The sequence below is a fragment of the Sus scrofa genome, chromosome 7 (genome assembly GCF_000003025.6).
Source record: "Sus scrofa isolate TJ Tabasco breed Duroc chromosome 7, Sscrofa11.1, whole genome shotgun sequence".
Classification (NCBI taxonomy): Eukaryota; Metazoa; Chordata; class Mammalia; order Artiodactyla; family Suidae; genus Sus; species Sus scrofa.
Window position 1 is genome coordinate 55,334,923 of NC_010449.5, and position 14,799 is coordinate 55,349,721.

At 51.3% G+C, this 14,799-nt stretch overlaps 1 protein-coding gene across 4 annotated transcripts; it reads left to right on the forward strand.

Annotated features, from left to right (window-relative positions):
• On the forward strand, positions 7,019-10,902 carry MESP2 (mesoderm posterior bHLH transcription factor 2). Of its 4 annotated transcripts, none has more exons than XM_013997165.2 (3): positions 7,019-9,123; positions 10,027-10,332; positions 10,477-10,902. In XM_013997165.2, exons 1-2 carry the CDS (start codon positions 8,212-8,214, stop codon positions 10,294-10,296), a joined length of 1,182 nt encoding a protein of 393 aa, XP_013852619.1. In that variant the 5' UTR covers positions 7,019-8,211; the 3' UTR covers positions 10,297-10,332; positions 10,477-10,902. The 4 variants fall into 4 exon arrangements, with proteins under 4 accessions (XP_013852619.1, XP_013852615.1, XP_013852608.1 ...); XM_013997161.2 differs by having other exon boundaries at positions 10,027-10,261; positions 10,406-10,902; XM_013997154.2 differs by having other exon boundaries at positions 10,027-10,900.

A 14,799-nucleotide genomic window follows, 5' to 3' on the forward strand; every position in this document is an offset into this window, starting at 1 on the left:
CCTGCCCTAAGAGCAGGCCCCGCTGAGCCAGAGCTGCTGCAGCGAAGAACAGGCGCAGGAGTGTCATGAGCGCTAAAGCACTTATGAGGCCTCATTCCACCCCCTCTCCCTTACCAGGATGTCCTGAAGCCAAGGTCCTCTGTGGCACTCTCATTCTGAGGCTGCCCAGGGCAGTGAGGGGACAGCTCCTGTCCTCTCCTTGGTTCCTGGCCTCAGCTCTGAAAACACTCAGGGAGCATCAGGTCAGACTACCTGGTTTTACGGTACGCGTCCGTACTGGCAGAGGCAGTGACAGCCATCCACCCTCGAGTGTACCGTCTGGCCTCCTCTTGATAACCTCCAGGAACAGGCTACTCCCTCCCTCACAAGAGAGCCCCTGGGAGCTTACAAAGTCCCTCAACTTCTCCCTGGAGTATTCCTCTCCGAGCATCCAGAGACAACTCTCACATCCCCTATGTCTCTTCTTTTTTTTGTTTTTTTTTTTTTTGCTTTTTAGGGCTGCACCCATGGCATAGGGAAGTTCCCAGGCTAGGGGCTGAATTGGAGCCATGGCTGCCAGCCTACACCACAGCCAGAGCCACGTGGCATCCCAGCCGCATCTGTGTCCTACACCACAGCTCACAGCAACACCAGATCCTTAACCCACTGAGTAAGGCCAGGGATGGAACCCACATCCTCATGGATCCTAGTTGGATTCATTTCTGCTGAGCAACAATGGGAACTCCCTGTTTTTTCCTTTTTTGGACTAAACATTCCTAAGTCCTTCATCTACTTCTCTGTGACCTGGCTTCAAGCCTCCTCACTAACCTCCCTCCCCTGAGCCAGGATTTGTCCCCTGACCCCATAAACTGTGGCCCCCAGGTTTGACCACTTACCCCGCATAGACAATAAGAGACCACTGCCCCCTTGCTTGAACATCCAGTTTCTTGCAAACATGAAGGGGAATCACATTTGTTTTTCTTGCTCTTGGTGCCTGGAATGCAATGACTACCGTGCCCTTTCCACAGCTGCTGGTGGTTACACGATGCCTCATGACCTTGAACTTAAGAGGGAGGTACAGAGAGTTCTGTTGATCCTACCTTATTAGTAATTAGGTCTGATGAGTTGTTCCAGCCTGCCAGAATCTCTTTAGATTCTGGCTGTTACCCAATTAATTTCTTGGGTTTGGATCTCACTCCAAATAAGATCAGTTCATATCTCCATTCAAGATCATAATACTGCCGGAATTCCTGTCGTGGCTCAGTGGAAACGAATCTGACTAGGAACCATGAGGTTGTGGGTTTGATCCCTGGCCTTGCTCTGTGGGTTAAGGATCCAGCATTGCTGTGGCTGTAGTGTAGGCTGGCAGCTGTAGCTCCGACTGGACCCCTATCCTGGGAACCTCCATATGCTGCAAGTGCGGCCCTAAAAAAGAAAAAAAGAAAAAAAAAAGATCGTTAATACTGCCCAGGACAAGGCTGGGAACAGAGCTGGTGGGACATCACTAGGAACATTTCTCCAGGCGAACATCCACCCATTCATCTGTGGAAACACTGAATCTGTTATGAATTCACTTCAGTTCACTTGGCCCCAGTTGTCAACAAGGACACTCTAGGAACTTCTTCATTATGTGGACAGAAATTATGTTTGACTGCTTGCAGCACACAGCCAAAATAACAATGACTTAAGATGGTAATTTATTTTTTCTCATATTAAAGAAATTTAGGGTTGGAGTTCCCACGTGGGTAGGCAGATTAAGGATCTGGTGTCATCACCACAGTGGCCTGGGTTGCTGATGTGGCACAGGTTTGATCCCTGGCCAGGGAACTTCTGCATGCCACAGTTATGGCCAAAAAAAAAACTCTGGAAATTTAGGGTTAAACAGTTCTGCAGTTCTGGGTCCACATGGCACTTCCATGTTATCAATGCCTAAGGTTTTCTGCTCCACTGTGACCTTAGGTGACGTCTGTCCTTGAGATGGCCTCAGGGTTACAAAATAGTTGCTGAAGCTCCAGCCATCACATTTGTTTTCCAGGATGACAATATAAGGGAATGAAGCAAAAGGAGTATACCCTGCTGCTTTAAAGAGCTTTAAAAAAATTCCATACAATATTTCTACTAACATCTCACTGGCCATTCCATCTCCAAGAGAGGGCGGAAATGCAGATTTTCAGCTGGGCATATCACCACCCATGATAATACAGAGCCCTGTTATTAAGGAAGAAAGAAGAACAGAGACTGTAACAGATATTGTGTGGTCAACCAGAAGTATCTGCCACACCAGTGAGCATTCTACTGACCATGTTTCCCTAATCTAGCTACCACATCTCTTCCTATTACTGGAAGGAGGGGGGATAAACCTGGTGTCACTATCACACTGGGACCCAGAAGTTAAGCATATTATCTAACACCACACCACCATAGACGGTCCTCCCTTTACCAGATGAAAGAGAAGCAGAGGCTGCCCAACTGGAAGCCCCTGTGGGGCTTGTTCACATAGCACCTGAGGCTGGTTCCAGCACATAGGGAGGGATGCCTGACGGTCACCAGGAGAAGCTGGTTCAGGTCCTCCACATCCATGGTTAGCCTTGGTTGGCCTGGTCAGCTCTGGCTCCAGCTCCAGGCATCCAGAGCTCCCCCACTGCCTCTGCACTGCAGCTCTGGTGACTCTTGCCACAGGCCAGGAGCTGGAGTGTCCTGCTGAGGATGACCCCCACGCTGGTCCACAGAGAAGAAAGGCTGACGATGGAGGAGGGCAATAGGGCAGAGTGCCTGAGGCCTGGTGCTAGAGTTGAGTCTCAGAAAAGGAAGGAATCACCTTCCAGGGCCAAGGCTGAGGATGTCAGTCCTCTTACCCACAACCCTTTACCTACTACATTCTGCTGCCCCCTAACTTTATAAGTGAGATTTATAAACAGAGCCTCTATGCTAACCTCTATGACATGCATTATCTTACTTTGCCCCCACAGTTGCTCTGGAGATCAGAATCCCCAATTTTTTTTTTTTTTTTTTAAATTTCTTGGGCCGTTCCCACGGCATATGGAGGTTCCCAGGCTAGGGGTCCAATCGGAGCTGCAGCCACCGGCCTACGCCAGAGCCACAGCAACGCTGGATCCGAGCCGCGTCTGCAACCTGTACCACAGCTCACGGCAACGCCGGATCGTTAACCCACTGAGCAAGGGCAGCGATCGAACCCGCAGCCTCATGGTTCCTAGTCGGATTCGTTAACCACTGCGCCACGACGGGAACTCCCCCCAGTTTTTTTTTTTTTTTTTTTTGTCTTTTGTCACAGCATATGGAAGTTCCCAGGCTAGGGGTTGAATAGGAGCTTCAGCTGCCGGCCTACCCCACAGCTACAGCGACACCAGATCCAAGCTATGTCTGCAGCCTACACCACAGCTCACAGCAATGCCAGATCCTTAACCCACTCTGCGAGGCCAGGGATTGAACCTGCATCCTCATGGATGCTAGTGAGATTTGTTTCCACTGAGGCATGACGGGAACTCCAGAATCCCCACTTCATAGCTGAGAAAACTGAGGTTAAGTTACCCAAATTCAGACAACTGCTAAGGGGTTGAGCTGGGACTTTAAACCCAGGTCTGATTCCATAGTCTAGCCTCCTAACCATTGAGCTACACTGCCTCCCTGTGCTAAGTGACTGGGGCTACCAAACCATGTACCTCTGTGCCCCCAGAGCTTGGCTAAGGGGCCCAGTGAAGAGCCGGGGCCACAGCAAACCAGCTCTGGGACTCCACCTCCCAGAACTTAGGCTCTGCCAACCCACAGTAAGCCTGGGGCTCCAGAGCTGGCCCAAACCAAGAGAATGAGGACAGGTTACCCTAGAGGGGAAAGGACAGTAGGCAGGGCTCTGTGCTGATGGCCAATTCCCATAATTCACCAAATCCTTTCACAGGAAGTCCCTCCAGACTTGCTCTAATGAGTGTGTGGGGGTGGGGATGGGGGAGAAAGAATGATTCTGGATATTCAGAACCTTCCTGGAAACCGCAAGGCCATTCCACCACTGCATACGTAGCTGCCTGTGCACAAGGCGGCACTCTTTGGCAAGAACTAGAAACACACTAAAGGTGCATCACCAGTCAGCTTGGATCCTCACTGACTACAGTGTGAGCATGCTAAGGAATACTATACTGCAGTTAAAAAGGGTGAGTTGGAAAAAAAGAGAAAATAAAAAGGAGTTTCTGCTGTGGCACAACGGGATTTGCAGTGCCAGGACACAAGTCTGATCCCCAGCCCGGCATAGTGGATTAAAGGATCCAGTATTGCCTCAGCTGTGGCATAGGCTTAGATCTGATCCATGGCCCAGGAACTCCATATGCTGTGGGGCAGCCAAAAAAGGAAAAAAATAAAATAAAATAAAAATAAATAAATAGGAGTTCCTGTTGTGGCTCAGCAGAAATGAATCTGACTAGCATCCATAAGGATACAGGTTCGATCCCTGGCCTTTTTCAGTGGGTTAAGGATCCGGCCATGAGCTGTGGTGTAGGTCGCAGATGTGGCTTGGATCCCTTGTTGCTGTGGCTCTGGCGTAGGCTGGCAGCTACAGCTCTGATTGGACCCCTAGCCTGGGAACCTCCATATGCCGAGGTTGGGGCTCTAAAAAGACAAAAGACAAAATAAATAAATAAATAAAAGAGGTGAGTTGGAACACTCAATATCAACAGCACAGTCATCTGAAACTTCAGAATTCAGATCAAGAAATATATATGAAACCTGATGAATCTCATTTACAACTGTCAATCACATATATTACATTCTTTGGTAGTATATCATGAGTTTTATAGTACTGTTCAGTCTAGGACAAATGATGGTTTATTATAAATAATTTGCCATTATTTCAACCCTAAAAAGTGTAGGACTGACTGTTTTCTAAGTCCCCCTGCCCTTAAGAAAAAATATTGTTATTTCTTTTACCTTGGCCTTTTTACATCAAAATTCTCTTGTGGTACAGTGGGTTAAGATTTTGGCGGTATCACTGAACCAGCGGGATCAGGGTCACTGGTGTGACGTGAGTTCGATCCCTGGCCCAGGAACTTCCACAAGCCAAGGGCACGGCCAAAAAGAAAAAATGAATTAAACCCTTTTAAATCATGAAATATTGTATAACTAATTGCTTCTTTTCAAAAACTGAAATCAAAGCCATTAGCAATTAATTCCACCTTCTTTTTGTGTGATGGACAAATTTAAAATGTCTTCCCATTCGTAACAGCTAAAATAATAACAGTTGCCCTGACCAATCTTATTTAATGTCATTTATCATTTCATCATAGAGTAGTAACTTCAGCATATTTTCTCCAACTTTGTAAAAAATAAGTTCTGAGGAGAAAGTGATGCAATTTCATCATTGAAGGTTTACCTGTAATTTTTTTCTAGTTAAAATTATCCACTATGATTTTAAACAGATGAACATTTAATCTATTTTTGCCACACCCGCAGCATACAGAAGTTCCCAGGCCAGGGATCAACCCAAGCTATAGCAGTGACAATGCCAAAAATCCTTAACCAGTAGGCCAGCAGGGAACTCCTTAAATGGGTGAATGCTTAAATTAACTAAGGCCAGCTATGAGTCAGCTAAATATGTTCTGAGATGGAATGCTCTAAGATATGGTGTTGAAACCAGCTATGATGGAAAAATAAAAATCATTTAAAAAAATTTTTAAATTAAATAAAATAAAAAGGTCAAGAAAAAAAAAGATATGCTGTTGAATGAAAAAAAGCAAGTTACATGCAATGTACCATGCATATAAACATAGTCTTTTAAGGATACATATGTTTTTATGCATATGGACCACCTCTGGAAGGACACATGACCTTTGGGAAGGGGCTACAGGGATGGGACTAGAGCTTTATGTTTCCATTTCTTTCTGTCTTTCTTTTTTTTTGCTTTTGAGGGCCTCACCTGCAGCATATGGTAGTTCCCAGGCTAGGGGTTGAATCGGAGCTACAGTTGCAAGTCTACACCACAGCTACAGCAACACCAGATCCAAGCCATGTCTGTGACCTACACCAGAGCTCATGGCAACACTGGATCCTTAACCCACTGAGTGAGGCCAGGGATCAAACGCACATCCTCATGGATCCTAGTTGGGTTTGTTAACCATTGAGCCATGACAGAAACTCCTGTTTCCATTTCTTACAAAAAGAATGTATTAGTTACATAATTTGTGTAACTAAAAGTTAATTTTTAAAAAGTCACAAAAGTACAAGGCTATTTATTACTTCAGTCTAGTGTAGGCTAATCTATTCCTGAAACATCATGTTGACTTTTAGTTATTGATTACTGATTTTTTTTTTTTTTTTTAATGTCACACTTCTACTCAAAAGTCCATTTGGCTCCCCACTGCCTTGGGAATAAAATCCAACTTCTTAACCTGGCCCCAGCTAAGCTGTGCTTCAGTTCATTGCACAACGCTCCTGAAGCACCCCTGGAACTCCTCTTGCCAGGCCCTTGCTTATGTAGTTTCCACATTCAGAATGCTCTCCACCTGCCTCTCTGCCTACCCAAGTCCAACTCACAGTTCAAGGCCAAGCTGTGATCTATCCACTTCTGTGGCCGGAGCTCGACAGTCCCTGGCCCTCATGTGGCCCTTAGCCTCTGAGTTCAGCCCTTTTTCTGAAGATCATGAAGAACACTGACTGCGTTCCTCCAAACTGTAATTATTGCTGAGGAATGAGAGCTTTTACTTTTTAAACTTCACTGTGTCAAAAGTTATCCTATAAGACTACAACAAGGAGGTCCCGTCTTGGTGCAGCAGAAACGAATCCCACTAGGAAAGAAATGAATCCGACTAGGAACCAAGAGGTTGTGGGTTCAATCCATGGCCTCGCTCAGTGGGTTAAGTATCTGGCGTTGCTGTGAGCTGTGGTGTAGGTCCCAGATGTGGCTTGGATCTGGCGTTGCTATGGCTGTGGCATAGGCCAGCAGCTACAGCTCCGATTAGACCCCTAGCCTGGGAACCTCCAATATGCCTCAGGTGTGGCCCTAAAAAGACAAAAAAAAAAAAAAAAAAAAAAACCAACTAAACAAACAAACAAAAACCAAAGACTACAACAACCATCTTGTGAGCAGATGCTACAATTATTATTCCTGTTTTAAGAGCCAAAGCTCAGGCTCAGACCTGCCCAGGGGGTACACAGCTAGCTACTGGTGGAGCTACTAATTATATACTGTTCACTCCTCTCTCCCACAAGACTGAAATGCTGTGAGAGCAGACATCACAATGATTTTGTTCACTCCAGCATAACTGACCTTTACCATTTGCCAAAGAAATATGTATTAAATGAATAATACTCACAAGCCTCTAGAAGCACTTTCTTTATAAAATAATAGCAAACATTCAGCCAACTTGCCAGGCTCATGCTAAGTGGTTCCACAGATGGTTCCACTTAATATCAGAAATCATTCTAGGTGGTGGGTATTTCATATTCTTACTGCCAGAAGGATGAGGCGACTTGAGCCTCAGAGGAGTTAAGTGAACTGCCCAAGGTCACACAGCGAATAAAGAGGGTCTGACTCAGACCTACCTTCCCCTTTTTTCACCACCCACTCCACCCTCTTCTCCAGGTTGCTCTGCACTATTTTTCAGGGAAAGAAACTGTCGACACTCTCGGTGTCACACAGCAAGAGTGGGTTCTGGGAACCTGGGAAGGGTTCACCTGTCTGTCCCTTCCTGCCCCAATCCCCCTCCTGCCATCACTGTGAGCAGGTCCCTCGGGGGTTTGTCTTGACGCCTTATCCAGCAAACTGGTAGGCACTGGGTGGGAGTTACTGGGCACAGCCCCCCGGAGAGTGGTGATGAGGGAGGCGGCCACTCTTTGCGGGGGTCCTCGAGTCACCTGAGGGACGGTCTGGCCGCCTCGAGACGATGGCATTGCCCACCACTCTCAGGGTCCTGGGCACTCACCGGAGCAGTGGATGGGGCCAGGTGGGTGGGAACGCAGTGAGAAGCTTAGCAGCTCCAGCCAGATGCGAATTGTCCCTCCCACACTTCCCGGGCTGCAGGGGCCTCCATTAGAGCCCCCAAGGAGTCAGAATCCACACCTCTGCAAATGGGCCCGCTTTCCCAGGGCCCCCCTACCCAGACCTTCCCTGGGCTCTGTGGGTTTTGACACCTCTCTGTAACCTGGCGGGGGGTCCACCTCACACCTTTGGTCCAGATAAAAGGTAGGTCCTGGAGGTAGCCGGCCCAGCTTCCCAGAGCCTGCAGCCCGGCCATGGCCCAGTCCCCTCCTGTGCAGAGCCTCCTCGGCCGCGACCACTGGATCTTCCCTCAAGGTTGGGGCTGGGCCAGCCACTCGAACTCCACGTCCCCAGCCTCTTCCTCAGACTCATCGGGCTCGTGGCCCTGCGACCGCGCCCCCGGCCCCTTGCAGGCTGTGCCCTCTGCCCGCAGCGCAGTGGAGGCCGCCCCGACGGCGCCTGGGCGTGCGCGGACCCGGCCGGCCGGCGGGCAGCGGCAGAGCGCCAGCGAGCGCGAGAAGCTGCGCATGCGCACGCTCGCCCGCGCGCTGCACCAGCTGCGCCGCTTTCTGCCGCCCTCAGTGGCGCCCGCCGGCCAGAGCCTGACCAAGATCGAGACGCTGCGCCTGGCCATCCGCTACATCGGCCACCTGTCGGCCGTGCTGGGCCTCAGCGAGGAGAGCCTGCAGCGCGAGCGCCGGCGACGCGGCGACGTGGTGCTGCCCCGGGGCTGCCCGCGGTGCCCCGACGGCGGCTCCGCGCAGGCGCAGACGCAGATGCAGATGCAGGCGGGCGGCCTGGGCGGGGGCTCAGCCGTCGGTACCCCGACGTCCTGGGGGTCCCCGCCCGCCTGCTCCGGAGCGCTCACGGAGCCAGAGCGCCTGGGGAGCAGGGTCCCCGACATGGGCCCCTGGGTGACACCCCCTTACTGCCCTGGGCTGCAGTCCTCCTCGCAGCTGTCCCAAGGGAGAGCCCCCAACGCAGCCCTTTGGATGCCGTCTCAAGCTTGTTCCGGAACGCAGACACCCCCGGCGCCCGGGAACCAGCCCATACCCTGGACATCACCCCCCGCGTCTCTGGAGCTGGCTGCAGCGTACCAGGTACGCCCTCAGGCCCTGTCCTCTCCCCTCAGAATGGTCCCCAGGCTTCGAGTGGAAATGAAGCAGGTGAGTAGGCTCTAGTCTCCAGGGAACCTCCTCCTTTTTAGATCCCGGGTTTTCTACCCCAGCTCTGGTTAGGGATGGAGAGAAACTGAAGGAAGGATGAAGAGGACCCAGCCTCCTTGAGGGGAGGCGGGGCTCTGCAAAGTCAAGGCCACCACCCCATCTGCTTAGAGGACTTCTCAGCCAATATGGAAGTGGGGAGAGTCTTAAGACTTGCTTTCAGTGTCCAGGGTGGAAGGTAGCAGGGGCCACTGTCAGGAAATTCTCTCCAAGTGCTCCCTTAAGGGTTGCGGTGGAGGGAGGCCTGGCTGCTCCAGGGGTAGAGGCTTCCCAAGTAGATGAGCTTGGAGCTGGTAACCTTCATGTTTTCCCCAAGCTTCCATAAAAAAGCATGTTTATAACCAAAATGTATTGAATGCTGACTGTGTGCCAACAATATTCTTGGTACTTTACATGTATTAATTTATCAGCCCTCCAGCAGCCCTACGAAGCAGCTTTTCTTATCATCACCCCCATTTCACAAATGGAGAAACAGACTTAAAAAAGGTTATCGGAATTCTCATAGTGAGCGCCAAAGCTGGGACCCTAGCAATGGATCTCCAGAGCTGTACCCCTTTTTTTTTTGGTGGGGGGAGCACACTCACAGCCTCCCAAAGTTCCACGCGCCAGGGATCGAACCCTCACCACAGCTGTAACCAGAGCCACAGCAGTGACAGCACCAGATCCTTGACTTGCTGAGCCATGAGGGGACTCTTGGAGCCTGTACTCAACCATTTTGCTTCACTGCATCCATGGCACCAGGGGCGTTCGGTAGCTGCCAGCCACACTATGGGGGAAGAAGATCCGCGTTCAAGTCTCAGGGCGTGAGGTAGCAGCCCACTAACCAGCTGCTCTTATTTCTCTCAGGGTATCTCTGTGTCTCCGGAGTCCTATCTGTCACCAGAAACCCCTCCTCTCCTGCCCGGCCCGCCATGCCAGAGATTCCAGCCTCAGGCCCAGTGGGAGTGCTGGAGCCACAGTGCAGAAGGGCTGCCCAGCTTGGAGGACCAGGCCCCAGACCCTGCCTTCCAGCTCAGTGATCAAAGCCGTCCCCAGAGCTCAGGCCTACAGCTCAGTGGCTGCCCTGAACTTTGGCAGGAAGATCTGGGGGGGGCTCACCTGGGCATCTTCTACTGATGGCCTTGCCTGACCCCCCTTTCAGCCAGGACTCAGGCCTGTTGTGTGGGGAGCCCTCCTCATTTGTGGTTTGTGTGTCTTAATCTTCTTCCTGAACTTTGGCAGGAAGATCTGGGGGGGGCTCACCTGGGCATCTTCTACTGATGGCCTTGCCTGACCCCCCTTTCAGCCAGGACTCAGGCCTGTTGTGTCGGGAGCCCTCCTCATTTGTGGTTTCAGTGGTTTTCAGGCTGTCTTTTAGCCACAGATCTCTTTTCCAAATGATGTCTTTCATGGAAGCAGTATTTGAAACAGATAGGGGGCTGGGGCAGTCCCTCCAATCCTATATTCCCCCCAGGTTGACCAGTGCCCTGCAGAGCACAGCCTGAGCTGCAGTAAGATGGTGGCTGCTTGACTGCAATGGGACTGGTGGTGGTGTAGATTTTGGGGGGTGGGGGTGGGAAGAAGCCTATATGCTTATATTTTGTACTTCTTAAAAATAAAAACAAAACCAAACAAAAAGGAGTTCCTGTTGTGGCTCAGTGGTTAATGAACCTGACTAGTATCCATGACGACATGGGTTCAATCCCTAGCCCCGCACAGTGGGTTAAAGATCCAGCGTAGATTCAGCCCCTAGCCTGGGAACTTCCATATGCCGCAGGTGCGGCCCTAAAAAGCAAAACATAAAATAAAAACAAAAACAAAAATTTGGTTTGGTCTGTTTTTCTTCTATTCACCTGGGTTGTTATTGCTCTGGAAAAGGAAAAAATGTTCCCATCCCGCAGGGAACAAGTCGCGTTTGCTTTTCCCCTCCTGGAATCTAAGCCTACCAAGGTTGATGTGGGCCCTCACTTGTTGATTTGGCAATGACTGTGCAGGGGCTCCACCTGGCCTGCTGTGCAAGGCGGCACATGTGGGATCATGCTCGGGCCTCTCCCCCCTGGCCTCCGCCCCCTCACCACTGCCCTTTTTCCTTCTCCTGGATGCATTCCTGCCAACCTGAAGGGATCTTTCACGATTATGTGAAACTGTTTCCAGAGGGCGCTTGTGAGTGGCTCCCGCCTGCTGGGCCCAGTGTACTAGTGTACTAGGACTGCCATGAGACAATATGCCAAATTGGGTGGCTTAACAAAAATTAATTTTCTCACAGTTCTGGAGACTGGGAGTCCAAGACCAAGGGGTCAGCAGCTTTGGTGAGTTCTGAGGCCTCTCTCTGTGGCTTGCAGATGGCCGCCTTCTTGTTGTGTCCTCACATGGTTATCCTGTGGTCCAGTGTGTCTGTGTCTTAATCTTCTTACAGGGGCACCAGTCCAATTGGATTTGGGTCCACCCATATGACCTCATTTTACCTTAATTACCTCTTCCAGGCTCTGTTTCCAAATATAGTCACATTCTCAGGCACTGGGGTTTAGAACTTCACCACGAGTTTTGGGGCATACCCTTCAGCCCATGGTACCCAGTACTAGGTGCCAGAGAAAACAGTCTATGGAAGTTCCGTCGTGGCTCAGTGGTAACAAGCCTGACTCATATCCATGAGGACACGGGTTTGCTCCCTGGCCTTGCTCAGTGATCCAGCGTTGCTCTGAGCTGTGGTATAAGTTGCAGATGTGGCTCGGATCCCGAGTTGCTGTGGCTGTGGTGTAGGCCATTGGCTGCCCTCTGATTTGACCTCTTGCCTGGGAACTTCCATATGCTGTGGGTGCAGCCCTAAAAAGACAAAAAAACCCGCAAACTTTCCCATGTTTCCTGACTAGTGGGTGAATTAAAGGAAAGAAATGATCAGAGGCCGAGGTGGGGGTTCATACAAGGTACTTTGGGACCAGAGGGGATGTGCCAACCCCTGATGATGGGATTGATGACACAGTTTCATTCTTGAGTTACCTGATCCATCAGTCCTGCTGCATTGATTTATGCAGCCTTGAGCAAGACTAAGAGGCACCTCCAGGATCTTGGAGAAAGGGTGCCACGATCCATTAGCAAAGGCTGTCGTGGGCTTGGGAGCCAGCAGTGATAGTGACTTCGTTCTCCGGATTCCAGGAGGGGAAGAGTTGCAATGAATATCGAAGGATGTGCCGGAGTTTGCCAAAAAGGAGTAAGCAGGAGAAGCAGCAGGAGCCAAGTGGGAACAGAGGTGGCTGAAGTTCAGAGTCGATGCGGAAAGTGATGAGTTGGAAAGGGAGTTTGGAGGCAGGGCTGTGGGGAACTGCATGCGGCAGCACAGGGAAGCATCTGGCCTCTGGGTCCTGGGTGGAGGAGGCAGTGAAGGTTGGGGATAGGTGTGCTCATTAGAGCCACTCGTGGTCTCTGGCTGCTTCACAGAGATGGAGCCAGGCAGGAGGTCCTGTAACAGTGCAGGGCGAGAGAAGGGAGGGAGGGAGACAAGAGCCTGGTCTACCCCACCCGAGCCTCATATCTGACCCTTGTGCCCTTGGACATCAGACAAGCCACTCCCCCTCCATGTCTCAGTGTCCCCATCTCTTAAAGAGGAACTGGCCTAAGTGACCACGTGCCTCCTTCTCCTAACTCCCTAAAAGGAGGTTCTGCTTCCTACCCCAGGGCCTTCTGCAGGGGCTGCCCGCGGCAGCAGAGGGCGAGGAAACCTCACATGAAATTCCACATGGCAGGGAGACAGACCCAGGGCACAGCTGCCCCAGGTGCTCCTTCATGCACCTATTTTCTGCACAAGCGCCCGCAAGCTGCAAACCTCCCTGAGCCTTGGTCTTCTCAGCTGTGAAATGGAGACAGTAAAATACTGACCTCTCAGGGCTCTCAGGCTTGGCACATAGTAATGGCTCAGTACATGATAGCTGATGATCCAATCTAGTGCTTCCCTAAACTGGCTGCAAGGTGAGCCATCTGGTCCTACCCTGAGGGCATGACTCAGTGCATGGGTTGGGACCTGGGACCTGGGGCTGAGGCCCAGCCAAGTTTAGGAGCAATGGATATTTTTTGCTCCTTCATTCTATTTTTTTTTTTAATTTTTTTTGCTTTTTAGGGCCGCAGCTGTGGCATATGGAGGTTTCCAGGCTAGGGGGTCGAATCGGAGCTGTAGCTGCCCGCCTCCACCACAACCACAGCAACACCAGATCCGAGTCGCATCTGCGAGCTACACCACAGGTCACAGAAACGCTGGATCCTTAACCAACCGAGCAAGGCCAGGGACCGAACCTGCACCCTCACAGATACTAGTCGTATTCATTTCCCCTTTGCCACAACGGGAACTCCCTGCTCCTCCATTTGACAGTTGAGAAAGCAGGCCCAAGGAGGGGAACAGTTTTCTCCAGCCCTCCTTGGACATCAGGCCCCCTGACTCCCTGTCCAGAGCGCTCTCCTTCCAGAGAAGACCCAAATTCTTGGCTCCACAGTGTCACGGCACTTGCACCAAAGACAGATCTGAACAGTTGCCTGCCTCCTTCCTTTGGCTCCCACCTATCTGGGCTTAGTCCTTACAGAGACAGAGAGGGGGATCCCTGGTCAAGCTGCTGATGACGGCTGGAGTCACAATAAGGACTGCGTTGCAGCCTCCACCAGCAGCAGCCAGAGGTGAGCATCTTCAGGAACTTAGCAGCCTTGTTCTCCCAGCTCTCGTCAAGAGGTGCTCCTCTGGGAGATACAAAGGCCAGGGCAAAAGGCTGCCATCACTGCAGATGGAGCAGCCTGGACCCTTCCTAGATGCTGCTACAGGGAGGGAGCAGGGCCTGGGGGGTTTGGGCTAATCCCCCACCCCTGTCCTCACCCTCAGGAGGGAGGCTCAGCCCTGCCTCTCAGGAGCAGCAGCCCCTGTCCCCATCTGTGGCTCCATCCCAGGCAGACTGCTGCTGGCTGCTCCTCTCTGCTAAGTGCCTGGCAGAGGAGGGAGCATGGCTGATGCTAGTGTCCTGTCTGGGATAACTGGTCTACCCATACCTTCCTAGGGACCCAGTCACCATCCCTAAATGACGGGACATTCACTGAGTACTGCATCCAGGCCTTTCAATAATCCTGCAGTGCAGAGGACCTGCCTCCTGAGGAGCCTCCCAGAGGGTGGGGAGGTGGGAGAGGGTGCCACCTCCCACTGCTCTGGACTGATCCTCAGCTCCTGCTATCCCCCTGTAGCCATGAGAGGTCAACCCACCTCTGGACAGGAAATGAGCAGCCTGAGTTCTAGTCAGATCCCATCCTGCATACAACCTTGAACGAGGTTCCGCAAGCAGGTCTCTGGCTCTACGTGTCCTCCCTGCCTCCCCAGAATGATTTCCTCCAGCCGCACAGGCCGTTCTGAATGCCTGCATTGAAGCTGTCAGACGAGAAGATGTGGATGACTCTGCCATGGCCCCAGATGGAGACCTGGCTCCCACTCATGCACAGGGCATCAGAGCCAGGGCCTTAACCTTCCTGAACCTCAGTTTACTTATCTGCAACACTGAGATAAAGACAGTCCTTATCTTCTGGCGCTGTTGAGAACCAAATGAGATAATGCGCATAAAGCCTTAGCCCAGTGCCAGGCACAGAGACTAGGGTCCCTGCTGACTCTCCTACCTGGAG

Excerpts from the sequence above, each read along its gene's own strand:
- MESP2 (XM_013997165.2), top strand. The coding sequence starts at position 8,212 with ATGGCCCAGTCCCCTCCTGTGCAGAGCCTCCTCGGCCGCGACCACTGG. Across the intron at positions 9,124-10,026 it reads TTCGAGTGGAAATGAAGCAG|GGTATCTCTGTGTCTCCGGA; the intron begins GTGAGTAGGCTC and ends TATTTCTCTCAG.